The sequence below is a fragment of the Diadema setosum genome, chromosome 7 (assembly GCF_964275005.1).
Source record: "Diadema setosum chromosome 7, eeDiaSeto1, whole genome shotgun sequence".
Classification (NCBI taxonomy): Eukaryota; Metazoa; Echinodermata; class Echinoidea; order Diadematoida; family Diadematidae; genus Diadema; species Diadema setosum.
In genome coordinates, this window is record NC_092691.1 from 36,589,547 (window position 1) to 36,608,594 (window position 19,048).

A 19,048-nucleotide genomic window follows, 5' to 3' on the forward strand; every position below is an offset into this window, starting at 1 on the left:
TCAGCTTACAACTTATTTCAAAAGTGGGAACTTTTAGAATGTTAATTTTTTGCACTGGGACAATTTCATCGAACGCCACGTGTTATTCATTTCAAAATTTGAAGTATTTCTGTGCATTTCTAATAATCTCCAAGAATGCTTGCCTGTTGTCATTTACATGCTAGTTCAGCAAAATTCATTTAAATTTCCAAACAGAGAAAATACTCAACATTTTCATTACTGTGCTTTTCTGGCGGGTAAAGACATCTTGAAATTAATCATCAATGAATAAATATTAAAGTAAATGGAATCCCTGTCTTAGCACAATAACATTCACACGGTTCTGTTGCTTTGTGGATTCTCCAACTTAAAATTTTGTCATGTTGCAGAATAACATGGGGTGTAACGAGGGGGGGGGGGTGGTACAGGGGTACTAGATTTAAATCAATCCTGTTCTGAGGGAATATATCTTCAATGCTACAGGAAGTGTTCCAAACAAAGTTTGGTTTTTCTCCCCATACTTATACTTGATAGAGTGCTCAATTTGTTTTTTGAGTTACAAGGTTTGCCTACAACTGATTACATTGTTCAAAAGTGAACTATTCCTATAATTCTAATTCTCTCTTCGACACTGCAACAGTATTTTGGCATATTTAACATTCCATTTGTTACAGTACCTGGAGTAAATATACATCAATGAAGCCTCATAAAATGCAAAAAGAAAGATCTTATCCCAAATGCCATCTGCAGATGATATCATACAGTACTTGAAAGGGTTGTGCAAATGAGGAGTACTACTGTTAGCAACAACACTATGTTTCCATCTCACTTTTGTCCCGTAATCGGCGGGTACATCGCCCGCTTCCCTTCACCTCAACCAATCATTGCATGTTTCAACACATGGTGTCCCCCAGTGGCATGCCTCCAACATCAAAGAAACCAATCAAATATTTGTGGACGGATATATCACGATGCTGGCACTACAGGGCCACAGGCAAAGTAAGCATATATGGGGACTGAGGAGTACCTTTACATGGTGTAACCCTACTTGAGTTTGCACTGCCGCACCCTTTGCCAGTGTTGCAGTGCAAATGAATATTTCATCTATCTAGTATCAGAAGGTTCATATCTAGTGTTTGATAGTCAGCAAATGTGAATAAGAATCATTTTACCAATGTTTGTTTATGACATGAACTACACTACAGTGTATGTGTAGTGCTCATTTTCTGATAAAAAAAGAAGATACATGTGAATAAAGAAAAAAACAATATTAAACATCAAGATACATGTACCTCATACAACTCTGATTACCAAGACAGCACTCCGGATGGTGTATTTACTGCTTGGATGATGAATTACATTCCAGCGTTGATTTGACACCAATATGAGATGATCAATTTACCTGAAATTTTGTTTCTGCATTTTTCTGCCATCTTTCTATTCCAATTTTCTCCTAGAAAACTTAATAACTTCAACTTAAAAATAAAATCACAGATCAGTGATATCACTGATCTCCAAGTACTTGTAAGTAAACACACAGCTGAAGAATCTTGACTTGAAATTAAACATTACTGATGATCGAGCGCATGCTTTTTAGATGAGCATATTTGCTATCAATTCTGTTCTGGCAGGCCTGCACTAGCCATGTTTTTTTGAATGTTTCGCTAAGGGCAGCGAATGACAATCGATTCAACTGGGCCACCCATGAATCCCGAGATACAGTTCATTATTCTGAAGGTTCATTAATCCGAAGGTTCGTTAGTCTGAAAATAAAACAAGGCTTGTAATTTCCTTTAAGGTTCATCAGTAGGCAACTTATTATTTTTGGGTTAATGAACCTTATCATCATGTGAATGGTCATACAACCTGGTCTTTAACTAAATGGTTCTAGGTTCAAATCTCCCTCAGACAGGCTGACCCACTCACTATGTCTCTCTGACTCACAGACATGGAAATGGACAGATTCTAATGCAAGAGTAATAATTTACTAGCAAAGACCTCTGTGTTTCCACTGAACACACTAGTTCCTCTCAATAAGATCAAGTCATCCAACACTTTAACAAAATTGCCCATATTTTTCACGGCTCATTGTCTTTATTTTGTTTGCCTTTCTTCCATCTATACTGTGTCAGCGTATCCCAAATTGTTGCGATGTGATTGCCCATAATCCTGTTCAAATAATTCTCAGGGTACTTGAGACCCACGATCTACGACAATCAGATCGATCATCAGATTGTGCAAAGTCCAGTTTTGATTATTTGTTTACTTAAATAATTCATCAAAGGAAGTATCCAAGTCAAGTGAATGCATGGTGCAAACAGAGGTATGATATGGTCCGTATACCAGGGGAATATTGTACTTGAAAAAGTATGCATTCATTGTACAAACATTAAAAAAAAAAAATACTGTGTATGCGCTCTCACATAATCACAGGAAGTACCTACTCACTTTACAATGCCTGAACAATATTCTGACAACTACCACATGACATCACAGTATTTTTTTTTTGTATAATAAATTACTTCCCACTTTCATCGTGATCAGCTTAAAACTATTGAAAGCACAATTGTTTACATGCTACAGTGCATATAACATGCAGCTTTTGAGTTTAAACTGAAAAAGTTTTAGTTCAAAGGATATGCCCTATACCATTAACAAGAGAGGTCTAGCGCTCACCTGAGTATCGCAAGTTCACCTTTCATGCAGTCACTAATCTAAATTAGTCACAGCTCTTCTAAAATTTGACCAGGCATTCTCAAGTAGGAGATGAAAATGTACAATAAGGGCCCAAATTTTTGAAGATTCCTTAATTTGGGGGGATAGGGCCCCCTGGGGCCCTCTGGGTGGGGCATGGTGCCCATTTTGATAAATTGAGATCCTGACCCCCTAGGGATGCTACCTGCCAAGTTTGACGAAAATCCATCATGATGTTTTCAGGAAAGAAGATGAAAATGTATAATTCAGGCCCCCATTTGGACCTTCCCAACACCCCCCCCCCCCCCCCCCCCAAGAGGGGCATTCCTGGATCTGCTATGAACAAACTTGAAACTACAGTCATTAATGTACTCACTCATAGTATTATCTGAGCTCTATAACTTCTGATTCTAGAGAAGATTTTTAAAGATTCCTTCATTTTGGGGGGTTTGCCCCCCCCCCTTAGGGGCCCCCTGGGTGGGGCATGGTGCCCATTTCAACAAATAATTGAGATCCTAACCCCCTAGGGATGCTACCTGCCAAGTTTGGTGAAAATGGGTCATGGGGTTCTCAAGAAGAAGATGAAAATGTACAATTTAGGCCCCATTAGGACCCCTCCCCACCCCCCTCCCCTGGGTCCCAAGGGGGGCATCCCTGATTCTGCCATGAACAAACTTGAAACTACAGTCATCAATGTACTAACTCACAGTATCAACTTAGCTCTATCACTTCTGGTTCTAGAGAAGAAGATTTTTACAGATTCCTTAATTTTGGGGGGTTTGGGCCCCCCTGGGGGCCCCCTGGATGGGGCATGGTGCCCATTTTAACAAATTGAGTTCCTAACCCCCTAGGGATGCTACCTGCCAAGTTTGATGAAAATCAGTCTTGGGGATTTCAAGAAGAAGATGAAAATGTAAAAAGTTTACGCACGACGCACGACGGACGACGGACGCCGGACGCCGGACGACGCACGAAGCACGACGCACGACGCACGACGGACGCCGGACGAAGGGCGATCGCAATAGCTCACTTGAGCCTTTGGCTCAGGTGAGCTAAAAATGCTACAAAGTATGTGGAACCTTGCCCTAAACTGCCTCGAGAGAGAAAGATTACATTTGTTCTGCATCCCTCCCTCCCCTCCCCCAACCCATCTATGAGATAGTAATGCGGATCTGTACCTCCTGCATGAACTGCACACACTTCAAACACTCCTCATTCAAATTCCAGGTTGAAGAAGGTTCTTGGCCCGGCGCTGACCTACCAATGATCATGTCTTTGGCAGAGGGGAGTCAACGCACCCCCTAGGGGATCTTTAAATGATTACCCTTATTGCATTTGGATTCTAATGAATGGCCAACTGAGCATCCCCTGTAAATACATGGTGGAGTATTATTCATAGCAGAACTTCAAGGAAACTTTAACAGTGTGCGGCTGGCCACCCATGATTGTAATCACAAGTCTAAACAATGATTCCAAACAAGGGCAAACTTTGAATATCACAAAAATCTGTCCTTCTCATTATTGTTGTTACTATTGTCATTATCAGTTACAGTCTAAACGAAGCTATCAGTTACATAAAAAAAGAAGCTATCAAATCATACAAATTTTACTAGAGAAGATACATAAAGGTGTTTTATGATGACCACTTGTGCTTGAATGCCTAATCTGCCATTACTTATTTGTTTGTTTGTTGTTGTTTTTATCACATCCTAAATGCTCAAAACTGGTTTTTTCTTTATGGTATGTATATCTAATTTCAATATGGCTTTCCGACCATTTTTCTTTCTTTTGTAGTATGTTCTGAAGAAAGTCAGGGATATTTCACATTCCTCTTACAGTTCAAAGTCTGAAGAGATTGAAAAAAGAAACAAAACACACACAGCCAGAAAGTCAGTGTCTGATGACTTAACTAGAAATTCCAAGAAACAGTTCAAAGGTCAAAGTAGGAGGGGATTCATGTTATGATATTGATTGCTTCTAAAAGAAGAGAAGTCATAATACACAGATTTCTCCAGCTATCTGAAAATTTACAGGTACATAACATTGTCAAGATAATAAATACGGCCTATCAATATGTATTCAGAAAGTATACTGTAAACATTTTTCACTCGATGGTACAACCAAATTTTATATTTACTGTTCAGAAGACATTGCACTGGCCTGCATATTTTTGAGTTGTTAAGACTTAAAAAAAAAAAAATTGACCTGTTAAGGGCAAGTCCCGAGTATACTCGGGCAAGTGTCTATGGAAAATGCGTGTTGTAGCAAAATCAGCCCGTCTACAACAGAAAAGAAAAGATGAATGAGAGTTTAATAGTTGGCATTCCACATGAGCTTAATTCATTTGTTGAATCAGAAATAAAAAGTTGCAAAAAATTCATTATTTACAGAATAACATTTTATTTTCAAGTTGTCAGCAAGTATTCTCTTTTATATCTGTATATACATCTCTTTTCTTGCTCATTTAGTTACTATCTTTTCTGTACTTTATTTCTGCAAAAAACATTGCACAAAAATGTCTTTAGAACAAGCAAATCCTACATGAAGAGACTTGAAGAAACAGTAGCTATTGTGTCAAACTCCATTATAGGAAACAAACATAAAAAAGACATCTCATTTTGAAGTTTTCTTGGCTTCAATTTCTTTATCAGGATAATATGCGGGCTGTCACAACTAACCTCTCTTTCTTTCTAAACAGATGTTTTCAATGAATCAATCAAGCATGAAGTCAAATACCATTTTTTGGGTGGCACTTTCAAAATGTAAACACATTTACTTGATGACAAACTTTTGACGTGCTTAGTTTTTTCCCCTCTAGATCAAGTAAGAAACAAATTATAGACATACATTTTCTTCTTCTTCTTCAAAAAAGTGACAGCACATCAGAGAAGAGTGAAACAAAACAACAAGTTAAGGTGTGTGGTTCCTGTATCTCAAAGGTATCCCTGAAGTTCCGGCAATACAAGAATCTTCTTGATTTGTTTTCATGATTCCAATCAATCAAACCGTATTTCCACTTTCCATCAGGGATTTGCACTCATCTTTGACACAAGTCGTGATTCTCCCTAGAAATCCATCACCCTAACCTCCATAAATCACACACACACTTCATGATAATGCTTCCTCCCATCATAAACTAATCATTTCCCCCACATATCTATCTTAGTTGGAGTGAAGAGTTGAACTACAGGGCAGACAACTTGAAGCTACTCCTTGCCTATCCAACCATACCAAATGTACACGGAGTGTATAAACTCTTGTTCTTAACTGCTCTGTTTGAAGATGTAGTTGGGAAAATGTGGTTGAGTTTGAAACTCAGGCTTCAATTCACAGAGGTTTGTGCCCTGTAACTTGTAGTCCGCACAATGTCAAATGTGGACCACTGTTTTCTGATGAACACCTCAAAGATTGCATGGCCAATCGCCCAAATCATGAATTGAATGGATCATCTAATTTTGAAGTCCAGTTAAAGGTGCATTTAGATATCAAAGCAATGGATGGCCTTGCCGAAACCCTCATGGATGGTACAGTAATAACTTTCTATTTAGGACCACACTGGTTATTTCAATCCCTACTCCACCCCATAGTTGCCTTGAGTACAATCCTCACAGCAGTTGTTCCTTGTAATAGATAGATTTGCACAGCAGGCTACTCGATGGCCTTTCAACCCAAGTTTGACCTGTGCTTCTATAGTTGTCATATTTACTTGGTTTAAGAGTTCAAGTCTTTGTGTACTTGGGCATAAGTGTGTGCATGTGTGTAATTAAGAACAAATACAATTATGACATACTGACCATGGCTGTATTCTGAGAAGCAACAGAGTACAGTCCTGAGGAAATACTGAATTGTAAGATTCTCTAGAAGTGGTTAAACTTCAAGAATGGGAAAAAAAAAGTAGTTTGGGAATGTGTCAGATTTAAGGTGGCAGAATACATATACTTAATGTTAATACCTCAGTCATTCCAGCTAGATACCTACCCAAGAGTTTAAATTGCTCTTTATATGTTAAAAGATTGACTCAACAATCAATCTCACGTAACAGGCCTGATCAAATTCTGGTATACATATCATCATACCAAAGTCTGAGATCATCAAGTCATGTCTACATAACTGTCATTTTAACTCAATCATCCTCTTTCACTTACAGATAATTTCATTTTCTTTCATTTCATTTATTTTCTAGATCCAAATAATAATGATATTCAAGCCTGTGATAGAACTTCTAGGGTTGCTACATGTACAACCCAAGAATGGAATAATCTTCTTCTATCCACCTTACTCTGTATCCATCCATCAACTCCTTTAACAAGCTCCACAAATATATCATTTCAATTTTTATGAGTAAAATATCAGTTCTCATATGTGTAATATTCAGTTTCCATAAATTAATGTACAATATTTTCAAAGAGGAAAGAGTACTAGTCTTATTATTTCATGTTCATATTTATCACATAATTCACAATGTAAGTGTTCCAGGAATAAAATGTACGGAGCAGTTTCATAAGCACCACACGGTACGGTACCTCAGCAAGTTTTGTATTTGAATTAGCCAGAACGAGACTTCAAGACCATATGCCAGCACCGCATGATTCCTCTTTATACAGTGTAGGTTTAAAAAACAAGAGAAATACTGTACACTGTAGTTGTAGTACTAAACATGTTAGTGTTTATACCTCATCATCATTTTTATTTTAATCACCCCCCCCCCCATTTTACTGTTATTGTCTGACATTGCAATGTTTTGATTAGTTCGCTGGCAGGTGTATTATCTCCTGCATATCACTTGCAGCCTCCCATCCCCCTATCCATCAGGTGCAACCTGCAGACATTGACAATACCTCCTGGAGACATGTGTGAATGACCCTTCACCTTTGACCCAATGATCCCACTTAAAAGCACAGTCTATACTTCCTTGGGGGTGATCAAGGATCTGCAGGACCTATCGAATGTGTGGTCTCGTTCTGTGAAAAAAAAGAGCGTCTGGCAAAAAAATCTTTACGTTGAAAGAAAGCAAAGGGATTCATGTTTCAACTTTCTTCCGAGTGCATAAAGCTTCCATTCAAAAAGGACCTTTATGCCATTAGCATCTCAAGGGATATTGGGAGCCGATCTTTTGATGGGAATCCACTTTTGGATCTGAAGTGTAACCTTCATCAGATAACAAATGCCACAATGCCTGGAATCATCGACATCTTGAGAGAAGAAAAAAACTACACTTCTTGGACCTGAGATGAATGTAAGTCAGCAGGAGCATATTGCCACTTGTCAATTTATACTCCGGGTGAAATAGTCACAGAAGAAAAAAAAAACCTCAATGACATTGCACATATTTACTAGTTTGACACTGCCATGCAATCATTTGTGAACCATTTGCATCCACAATTGAAACCACGTGATATACAAATCCACACATCATTTTAAATAATAAGAGAACACTTTTTCATGGGATAAAATTTGCCCCAAAGTGTCCCCCCAGTTAAATTTGGACCACACTGCAACAAAATGACACAACAACAATAGCACTGAACTTGCTAGCAACTCACCGTGGGGGACAATTGATGTTGTTGCAGTTCCTTGTTGCGATCTCGGGTTTGCGACCCTCACATCTTGTGTCGGCCACCGTTTCTCCTGTAGCTAGATCAGTGCACTCCAAAACACTAGTCTGCTGGCCTGCAGAGGGTAGATTGAAAAGATTGGGGGGAGGAGATTGAAATGATTATTGATGAAAAAAAGATTGCGACATTCCAGATTTATGTAATCAAACTATGAAAGGCTTAAACATATGTAATCAAGTTATGAAAAGCAACCTGTCATCTACAGTACAAGTTGTAGATGACAGGTTTGAATCCCGCTGGTACCTTTTTTTCTGACATGTTTGTTTAGAATTATAGATCAGGAGTTGTGATCTTTTAAATTTCATTTGTAGAGGGAGACAAATTGAAGAAAACTCACACCTTAATTTCCCAGTTATTCTAACCAGCAATAAAATGGGTTGTTTTGATTTTCACTAGAAATATGTGCCCCAAAATTGACCACTTTATAAAGAACCATCAACCCCCTTCCTCCCCCCCCCCCCCCCCACACACACACACACTACACCTTTCTTTCTCAGCCGGCATTTTAAGGGATTTCCACCTCCAGGATATTTGTTGCAATTCAAACATCAGTGGCATGTGATGCGGGTGTATCGGTAATGACCGACAGATGACCAGTGTGCAGTTGGTCAGTTGTGAGTTAAGCGGACATCTGCAATTGACTTCACCATCGTACCAAACATAGCACTCGCCTCATTATGCTGTCATCCCTACACGTGTCACAGTTAAGTGATCCCCATGTGTCGGTCATAAAGAGAGATTCTTTCGTTCTTGGTCACTCAAGGACAGCCACAATATCCGCTTCTCATGTTTGATACATTCCTGACGTGACTGGCATACCGATATGGTGGTACTTCTTGTTTTGATATTCCATTTCCCGAAATACCAAAATCATGTGAGATTTATCAAAGAGTTCAGGCAAAATTTCCCTACACACTAAAGAACACCATTTTAATTATGTATTCTTCCCTTGCAACACTGCTAAATCACTAAATTACACTCAAACTCACAGACACATACAAGACTAATACACATAATTTTCTTTCGATGATTTGACTGTTCTTGCACTGTTTCTCAAGGGAGTCATTGATACGCTGATGAGAAGGTTCCAGCTCATTGCCAATTCATTTCAAGAGAACCATGACAATTCATAATAATCTTGACTGTCAAGGCATAATTCATAGCCAAGATAAAAGTTAGCCCTGTCATCCCTCATGGCTAGGCGACCAGAAAATCCTACGTCTGACCCTGCATTTGACCTCGAGTCAAACATGTGACCTTTAGTCTGTCAGACATGGAGACAGTAAAGCATGATTACCAATAAGGTCAAGATGGGGTAAAAGTACAACATGCTCTAAAAAAGGAATGTTGGCTGATTTTACTCTAGATTTGTCGCCCCTCAAATCACTGTCTCGCGAATATTTGATGGCTTGCTATCTATCTTGCCTGGCATTGAGAAGAACCAAACTGGAATACAGTCCAATCTTCCTCTGCTTGTATGACACAATAATTCAAGTTTGACACTGTTTGCCGACTGATGCTAGTCACCTGGGGTGAACCACATGGAGTCGGCATCAGTCACCAGTTGTCTGGTGTGGGTATGTGGAGCAGACCACTTTACTGGGTTTATACCCTGCTCTTATAAAGGATCTTTTATGTGCATGAGCCACAAGTCCCTCATACACAGGACCTACATTTAACATCCTATCACAGGGACAGAGAGTTTTTGCCTCTTTATCAAAATGAGACTGCCTGATTACACCAGGGGACCCACCTTCCTGATTACACACACAACTTTGTGGCTGGGCTAATTGAAACTTTAGGATTTTGTCACTTCATAATTCTGAGTCCAGTTTTGATAGCATATCCCTTATTCTGTCTATCATATTCCACTCTATTGATGAAAGTCAACTCTAACAAGATTTGTACTAGCACTATGAGCACCTCTTTCTCTTTTTGCTGTTAAACAGACAACAACCCACCTCCCAAACATATTGCATCTATTACATCCTCACTATATCTCACAGTCATATCTCAGTCTGTCAAAAATTATAACGGGGATGCTTTCTGGAGCCCTCTGACCTAGCTCTTTTGACTCCCATCCTTTGATCAACAATTACACTTTGTACACGTGTTCCATCACCGTCAACCATGTACCAACAGTCCCAGGGGAAAAGTTCAATGCAGTGTGTGTGTGAGATAGAGAGACTTATATCGAGAGAAGAGAGAGAAGGGGGAAGAGATATAGATTGAGAGAAAGAGAAAGATATACAAAAATAGAAAGAAGGGTAAATACTGAAAGCAGTGAGTTCAATGCAGTGAGTGAGAGATAGAGAGATATATATTGATAGAAGAGAAGAGAAGAGAAGGAAGAGAAGAGAAGAGAAGGAAGAGAAGAGAAGAAAAAAAGAAAAGAAAAGAAGAGAAGAGGGAGAGAGAGAATACAGGGAAAGGGAGCTGAGAGTAATTCAACATAGTCCACATAGCACGGATGGCTTTCACCGACCATCCATCATGCTCGTGGTCTACTGGTAACAGTATCAGCTAAGTCAGTTAAGGCTTTTTTCTTCCCTGGTATTGGTGGTGGTGGTGGTGGTGGGAGATAGGGAAAGAGAAATAGAGGGGAAGAAGCTGATCTGCTTCACCCCACAAGATGAAACACTCGATATGCCAACAGCAATCATGTCAGACCATGGCGCCTTTAATCAGGTTTACGACCCCCAAGGCTAATAAACTGTGGAGTGAAAATACCATCTAACCCAACGGGAGGACTGGGTCTATTGTTGCACTGCCTCCGTCCCATCACAGCCTAGCGCTCACGATGCATCAACATGTTGAGGGGTTCATTGCAGGATTCCATGAGATTTAAATGACATTTTACTGCCTCCAAGCATTCCAGAAGATAAGAACATTCTCACATCCTCACCAATTAACTCTCAAAATCAATTCTGACTGGACATCGGTCACAAGGGTGTCCAGTGTCCTGCAGATGTTTTCATATCTTCTGATGATAGGAAAATATCTTGGCAAGAATGGTTAAGGACAGAGCATATTAAAGGGAAACTATTTAATCTTCATAATATTTATCATGACTTACAAGTTGGAAAGCATGTCACAAAAGTGGTTGCTATGGACAATTTCTGTTTCAACATTACTAAATATGGCAATCTTAATCACTGGTAACCCTTTTACAAAAGACATCGCATATCATAACATCGCATATCAGGGAATATCTACTTCATCATGAGGATGAAGTCATTTATCAACATTGAACACTGAAAAATATGCACAGGATTTAGAAAGCTTTCAATTGTTAAGTCTTGATAAGAGTGAGTATACAATACTAGTTGCAGATGCTCCTGAAACCACAGCAGTGCATGTACACTTGTATCGGCATGTAGGTACATCTAATTGATCATATTCACTCACTTTGAAACGTAACCCACTACAAGATGTCTGTATGTGTGTATATATACAGCAGAATGGCATGACAATCACTCCCATGGGGCCATCTTCAGGCGAGATGAGTGCTAGCAATGTCATGTATTGTTGGCACAACGCACGAGCGACTGTTGCTTCATTCAAGACTGTGGATTCACTGACCGGTTGAAGATAACTTATGACAAGGTTCATACTGTCTAACTGACCAATTAACGATGCTACATTGGCACATTACCTGCTGCAAAGGATTGTGGGAGTGAGGAAAAGTGGGCACTGCTTTTGTTTTATGAAGCAATGATAAAACTACAAGGTTGCTCTTTATTGCTATGACAGATCAATTTCTAATGTCTTCAGAATCAAGGCATGATCATTTTGTCCATGTGAAACACACAAGCCCGAAGTTATAAAATAAGTTTAAGTCTAATCCATGGATTGGGAAAATTCTGAATGCACAAATATGTGATGACACATGGTGTATGCTAACAGACACCCAATCATGAACACACTCAAATAAGTGCACATGCAATGTATATCTTTTTGGTGATTCTTTTTGTAAATGGATGTGAGTTTTCTTTGCAAGCTCTGGCCAGAAAAAAGCAGTGTACCTATCATTTGTATTGATCTTAACGAGAATGTTCCTTATACTGTATTGACCATATTAAGATATATGTGTTCTTTGTTTTAATGTCTTTTTTTTTTTGCTGTAAACTGAGTACAATTGAATTAAAATGACTGCACAAGGGTGACAGAAACATAATTGGCTGAGAAACCCATGTGCATATTCCACTAACTACTACCATGCCATTAGCAGGTGAATAAAAGTGGACAATTTCTGGCAAATGTAGTTGAAATCTAGCTATTGTCACTGCACACTGATCAACCATTGCTATATCATAAAGGATGCACAAACATGATTTACAATTATAGGAATGGGATAGATGTGTGGCTGAAAATATAAAAACGTTTAAAATACAAACATCACACTGGTTTAAAATGCGACAGTATATCATAAGCTACAACAAACACAGTTTTCTTTTCACAAACTCTTTTCAAAATCATTGGTATGTTTGCTCTAAGTATGCGAGTTTGTCTTGGAGAAATGCAGCAGTCTTTTACCTGACACACAGGAAATGAATTGTACAAAGCAATACTTGCAAATATTGAACCCTGGCATTCCTAACCTAAAATGTACAATGACACTACAAAGTAAACAATGACCACAGAAGTCTTTCAATTGACTAAACAAACACTTTATTTCAAGATAAACTAAACTTTAATCTTTGCCCTTTCTTTCAATTTTTAAGAGCGTAAATCTCTCTTACCTTTAAAGACTTTTTGAAACTCAACGTTGAATTCACCAAGGAAATAACTCCCTCCCCTACTAAACAAAAAAAAAAGGAAAAAGAAATAAAATGTCTGCTTGTAGTTCCATTGAGGCTTCAAACATCCATTCATGAAACACTCTATTTATTCAGGGCTTTAGAATATTTCTCCAATGCTTTGAATGAATGTCAACTATGTATTTTTATTTTATTTTTTATTTTTTGCTAAAGATCTCAAATTTCCCCAGCTTGGAATTCTGCAAATGATTTTTTTTTTCCCTCTGAGGAAAAGTGCCTTTGGATTGATATGTTCCATAAATTGAAATTAAGCTGAAAAAGTTTCTCTTTTTTTGAGGGGGGGGGGGGGGGGCTGCGTGAACATGTGAGAAAAAAGGAAAAGAAACATGACTAAATTACCACCCACTTTGCCTTCTTGATTTCAAAGAATTTCACAATGTAACTAATTCAGTTTACTTTTAAAAGGTGGAATGCGTTATATTAAAGGTGTCTTGGTAACTGGAACTCCTCAAGCTGGGAGGATAGGCTTCTCGTCAAGACAACCAAAGATCAAGTGCTGCTTCGGGATAATATTCAAGTTCCTTGACAAGACCAGCGTGTATTGCACAGGGAAAGGAGATGGGGGGGGGGAAGAGAGATTGTGGAGGGCAAATCAAAATACCCAAGGCATTATGGGTACAATGTCAATCCCCATACTGAATCCAAAGCTTGATGCCGGAACATGGGGGCGGAGGGGTGGCGAATGAAAGACTTGGTCTGAGGGAGTAAAGCGGAGGTTAATAGCCAATTGACATGGCCCATCAAATATGTCAGGGAGGGGGGTTGGTTCTGGAGGTCCTCTTCAAGAGCCATCAGGAGGCGGATGGATGGCTGGAAGTGGTCCTATGGAGGCACACCAACCCCTCTTACCTCAGCATGATGAAACCCCTATCCCCCATGGGAGATAAACAAAGGAAAACAATGGACAACAAATATGACATCTGGACAATTCTTGCGGAGGAAAAAAAGGAAGACAGTTTTATGCATGACCTTGATTCTCAGAGATGGAATTCCCTCTATATGAATGCCCTCCCTGTTTATCACCATTTCTACCAGGGAGGTGAGTACCTCCCTGTTTCTACTATGAAATGGACCATTGCAGATGTGACATGTAACACAAAAGCAAGGACAAACAGACAGACAAAAAACAAACAGACACACAAATGCACAGTCACTCACAAAGCCCTTTTAATATGACTGCTCTCGCATTTGAAAAGCACTTGTGCATTCACGTCGCTCGTCACTCATGACCCCCTTAATGTGAGATCTGCCACCTCCTGTGTGACAATAGGGAGCTTTAGATTTTGACGCGCGGACGTTTGAGCAGACGCTTGCGTTGGACGTTCTCCTCTACCTGCGTCGTGTGGAAAAGTAGATTTAGATTACGCTGGGACGCAACATATGAAAAATAAAATCGTGCCCCCATATGATCTGTGCATGAAGAAACTCTCTGCATCGCAAACTGTGCGGACGTGAAAATAGCCCAGTACGCGTAGTAAACAACTCAGGTGACGCAAGCTAAAAATAGATTGACTTTACGCGCGCTACTGCGCAAGCTCAGATCATTTTTTTTTTCCTTTGAACGTCCGCGCATCTAAAATCTAAAGCTCCCTAATGTTTTGTGACCACGGACATCCATAGCAGGTGTGTGTGTTTACCTATAAAGCAGGTGTGTACACTCCAGCTCTGGTCCATGCTTCCAGGCATTCACAAAATCAGTGTCCCACCTTAATGCTACAACCATTGGTGCATATATGACTAGCATAAATGCGAATTGGATGACATGGGCCCTATTTTATCAAAAGATAAAATTGACTATAAATTTCCTTACCACACAGGCTGCCATAGACTTATGTATGATAGAAATCAACTATATAATCAATTTTAACTCTTCATAAAACAGGGCCCTGATCACCATAACTTTAATAAACAGGGGCCACTTTTGTTTCTGAAGCTTTCATTGCCTTTTTCAACAGGAAGTTCCATTAACTTTGAAATAAACCACTTGAAGAACAGCAAATTGAACAGTTAACAATTGGAAGAAGAGATTGCGTTACTAATTATAACCATTGCACTGGTGTCAAAATCGCCAAATTATAAGTTAACAGTTCCTGTTAGAGATTCCTGTTTATCTTGATATATGTACCTCCCTGCATTACTGATCAAACATCTAACACTTTTGTTCCTCAGGCTGTTTTGAGTCATTTCCATGAAGTCATGTGCTGAAATTATTTAAAAAACAGACTTGAATCAGCACAGGTATTTTTCCCCTGCCAGGGGGAGGTGGTTTCCAAGGCAGTTCAAGCCAATTTGAGCTCAGTACATATACACAAAGAAGTCTGAGAAACAGCTTTTGGCTAGACCAAGAAGTTGATACTCGGTGTCACACCATCTCCATGATGTAGTACTAATGCCCAATGATAAACTGTGTATGTAATGTGGCACGCATGTTAATTTCATGCCTGCTGGAATTAAACAAGCACGTGTTATATATCTACGGCCCCAACTGGTGAAAATCGATACTGAAAAACTGTACAAACTCTTAACTTTGCTTGCAAAATAAATAGTTCGGGGTGCCACATACCCCACATTATGAATGCATCTGGCCTGAATTTCTACGGATTAACAGTTTATTTTGCTTCTTTCCACCCATTCCAATTTGAGTCTGGCAACACTGGCCCTGATATGTTGTTGCTACAGGTCAGATAATGCCAGGGTAAGTTTCATGGTATTTGTCATGGATAATATTTGTTGTTTGATGATGTAACTGATCCTAAAATTCACTGAGATCTTGTACACTCTGGTAGCTTTGATAATGATAATAGTAACTGGCACTTATTTAGCACACAATCAATGAGAAAATGCTCTATGCGCTTTACATACAGCTCTCCAATATTGTTACATTACAATGAAAATAGATATGTCTTTAAGTTTCTCTTAAAGATTCTGTTGATGAACAAAGCCATAAACGAGCTGGCAAACTATTCCAACAGTTTGGGGCCACAAAAATCAAAGCCCAACCTCTGATCTCAAAAATCAAAGCCCAACTCTCGGAATATATAAAATTGAAGTGTCTTCACAAGAGAGCAGTCTGTAATGTGGCCTATGTGGTGGGGGCAGTAAACTATTCAGATATTCAGGTGCCAATTTATGTAAGCCTAAACCCTTATAGATAATCAATGCAACCTTGTATAAATTTCTTTTCTCAACAGGCAACCAGCTTTATTATCCAATATCATTCAGATTAACAAGAGAGCAAACTAATGACTCTAGAATACAGATAATGTTTCTCTAGAACAGTTGGGAGGGATATGCCTTAAGGGTATATCAACATTGCTCGATAAAACATGGCATCCGTGGAGACATATAACGTTCCAGGGCTTAATGTCTCCAGTGGACTGCAAAGTGGACTGTTTATCCTTCCCTGGGCCCAGAGAGAGGCACTTAGCACCCAACCGAGCACGCTGGATCGAATCGACGAATGAAAACAAAGTGGAACTGCAGGACGCCAACACCTTCCCCTCGCATTTTCACACCAGAAATTCATGCAATAATTTTATTCTGTGGGCCCACAAAGTATTAAAGGGACATGCCAATCTTCACATTGCCATTAGATTTCGTGATAAAAGCAATAAAATCAAAAGAGCAAACATTAAAAGCTTCATCAGAGTCCAACGAAAATAATAGAAGTTTGGAACTTTCATGTTTGAAATATGTAAATGAAGAAGTTACAGTGATAATCCACAATCACATGTGGAAAATGGAAAGAGCGAGGATTTAATCACCTTATTCATCATCTCTTTTTGATCATTTCATAAGTTATTCATTTACAAATCATCAATATCTTTGCTTTGAAGAAATGAATTCAAAAAGAAGATATCATATTTTCATAAGATTTTTGACAATCAGAATAATCCTCAAACTTTCATTGCTGACATTCATTTGACTTCACACGCTTTTACGAAAATTAACTCAGGCACAATGTGGAATTTCTCCTTAACCCGCTTTCAAGGAATGAGGAATTGTTACCCAGGCTGCCCGAGCTGGCGGAGCAGTCGGTCACCTGTCGCGGGCTTTCCAACGATAAACATGGTAATTTGGAGAGTCAATGCCTCTAAGATCTCCCCCATACAATGCTGTTGGAACAGTTGTCTGTCAGCTGCCACAAAACGATATGCAAGCAAAAACTGCTATCCAAACACAAGGGTGTTTGTGCAGCAAACTGCATCTCATTCTATCATCGACACAAATTTCATTTCACATTTTTTTTTAATTCATGGCATGGAGTTGTATGTTATGTATCTGAGATGGCAAAGTTGCATTGGGCGAAAAGCCAAAATGAAAAAAAGATATAAAACAAAGCAAAGAGATACATCAAAAATAAACTAATACAAAGACAATTAACCTCTGTGACAACTAGGGACCAGTGCATTGTTGCAGGCCAAAGCAAGAATATGTTACATACTATAGATGTCAACAAATGCTGTCGACAATTTTACATAAATGCTTTCTACTTCAACAACTGCAGTACAACAAGTACAGCTTTAAGTTAAAAAAAAACAAAACACACCAACAACAAGGAAAAAGTCACTTTTAAAGTACAGATACAGGAGTGCAATGTACATGTATGGTGGATGCAATGCAAGGTTGTTTAAAACATTGTAGAAATACAGTTTGAACACTTCTGATTCAACTAAAGATCATGGTATTTCAGCACATTCAATATTCTTTCACGTTAAAACAGGATATCAAACCTTCAATTCTTCTTTTCCATTCATATCACAATATTTTGCCCCCCCCCCCCCTGCTTATTATGCTTTTAACTTTGTAAACCTGTAACTGGGATGACAATTCACAGATGTACTGGAATTCACACATTGGTATTCAGGAGGACTGTAATTATCACCTCGGCCATAAAAACATAAAATAAAATACCAGGAAATGAGAAAAAAAAAAGAAGTTGAGCATGCATGCCAACTTCAGAAAGTTGGCCTCACAAAGATCTCTGCTCACTGATGACAAGAATGACATCTTGTTCTACTCCTCTCTTCAACACTTCTGCAAATAAATAATCGCAGAGGGAGAAATTACAACCATGAAGATATGTCCTAGGCATGTAGGAGTGTTGAGATGTTTATAGCATTGATTGTTTGGGCCTTGGTGATGGCCAGAGGGAGTTACCCCCACTGTTGCTCAGTGCATGGACCTCCTGAGCTTAAACTGCTGATTCCTGGATATCTGAATTGGCCCGGGCTTCTTGTGCAGCTCTTCCATTTCCACACGGAAAATAAATGAATTGTAGTAGGCTTCCCCCTTTTTTTCATACACACACTACTCCCATCAGATCTCTTCTAAATAGATACCATTTGTGACAAATGATCATGTGTGTATCACACCAAAGCATAAAGTTAACCCATTGAGGATGGGCTGATTTTGCTATAACATGCATTTCCCATAGACACCTGTCTGAGTATACTTGGGACTAGTCTTCAGTGGGTTAAATAAAAACATACGGAGCAACTTTGACATTTCCCCACAAATCATATCTTCTGGAGTTTAGGTGAGTTAAATTAAATGAAAGACATCAGCAATGAGCTTCATGTTAGATCACTGCCAAACACCAGCAGCTGCATGGCTATGACACATCCACATCCACATCATGAGGTCAGTTGACATACTTCTGCATCCCATGCTTAATTAACGTACATTACCTGCAATTTGATCGCACATTAATGTACCAAATGCCATCAATTATGAATAATACTTCCGTAACATAATGAAACTACGGTTTGTGAAATTTATCAAATTCATACCTTTTGACTCTGAACTAGATCAGATCTTTACCTAAATCATGCAAAAGAAATTTTCAATCACAGGTCCCAGTTGTATCAAGGCCATCAGAATTTTGTTGAAAATTTCTTGATTTATGGCAAATATGGAGCAAATTCAGAGTTTATCCTC

The 19,048-nt window shown here is 38.9% G+C and overlaps 1 protein-coding gene across 1 annotated transcript in view; it reads right to left on the reverse strand.

Annotated features, from left to right (window-relative positions):
• The window catches only part of LOC140231212 (ADAMTS-like protein 3), a 221,438-nt gene that overhangs the window by 23,197 nt on the left and 179,193 nt on the right, over nt 1-19,048 (reverse strand). Inside the window, exon 7 of the mRNA XM_072311358.1 lies at nt 8,217-8,343. Within this exon, the coding sequence (XP_072167459.1) occupies nt 8,217-8,343 (127 nt within the window). The remainder of the gene's footprint in view (nt 1-8,216; nt 8,344-19,048) is intronic.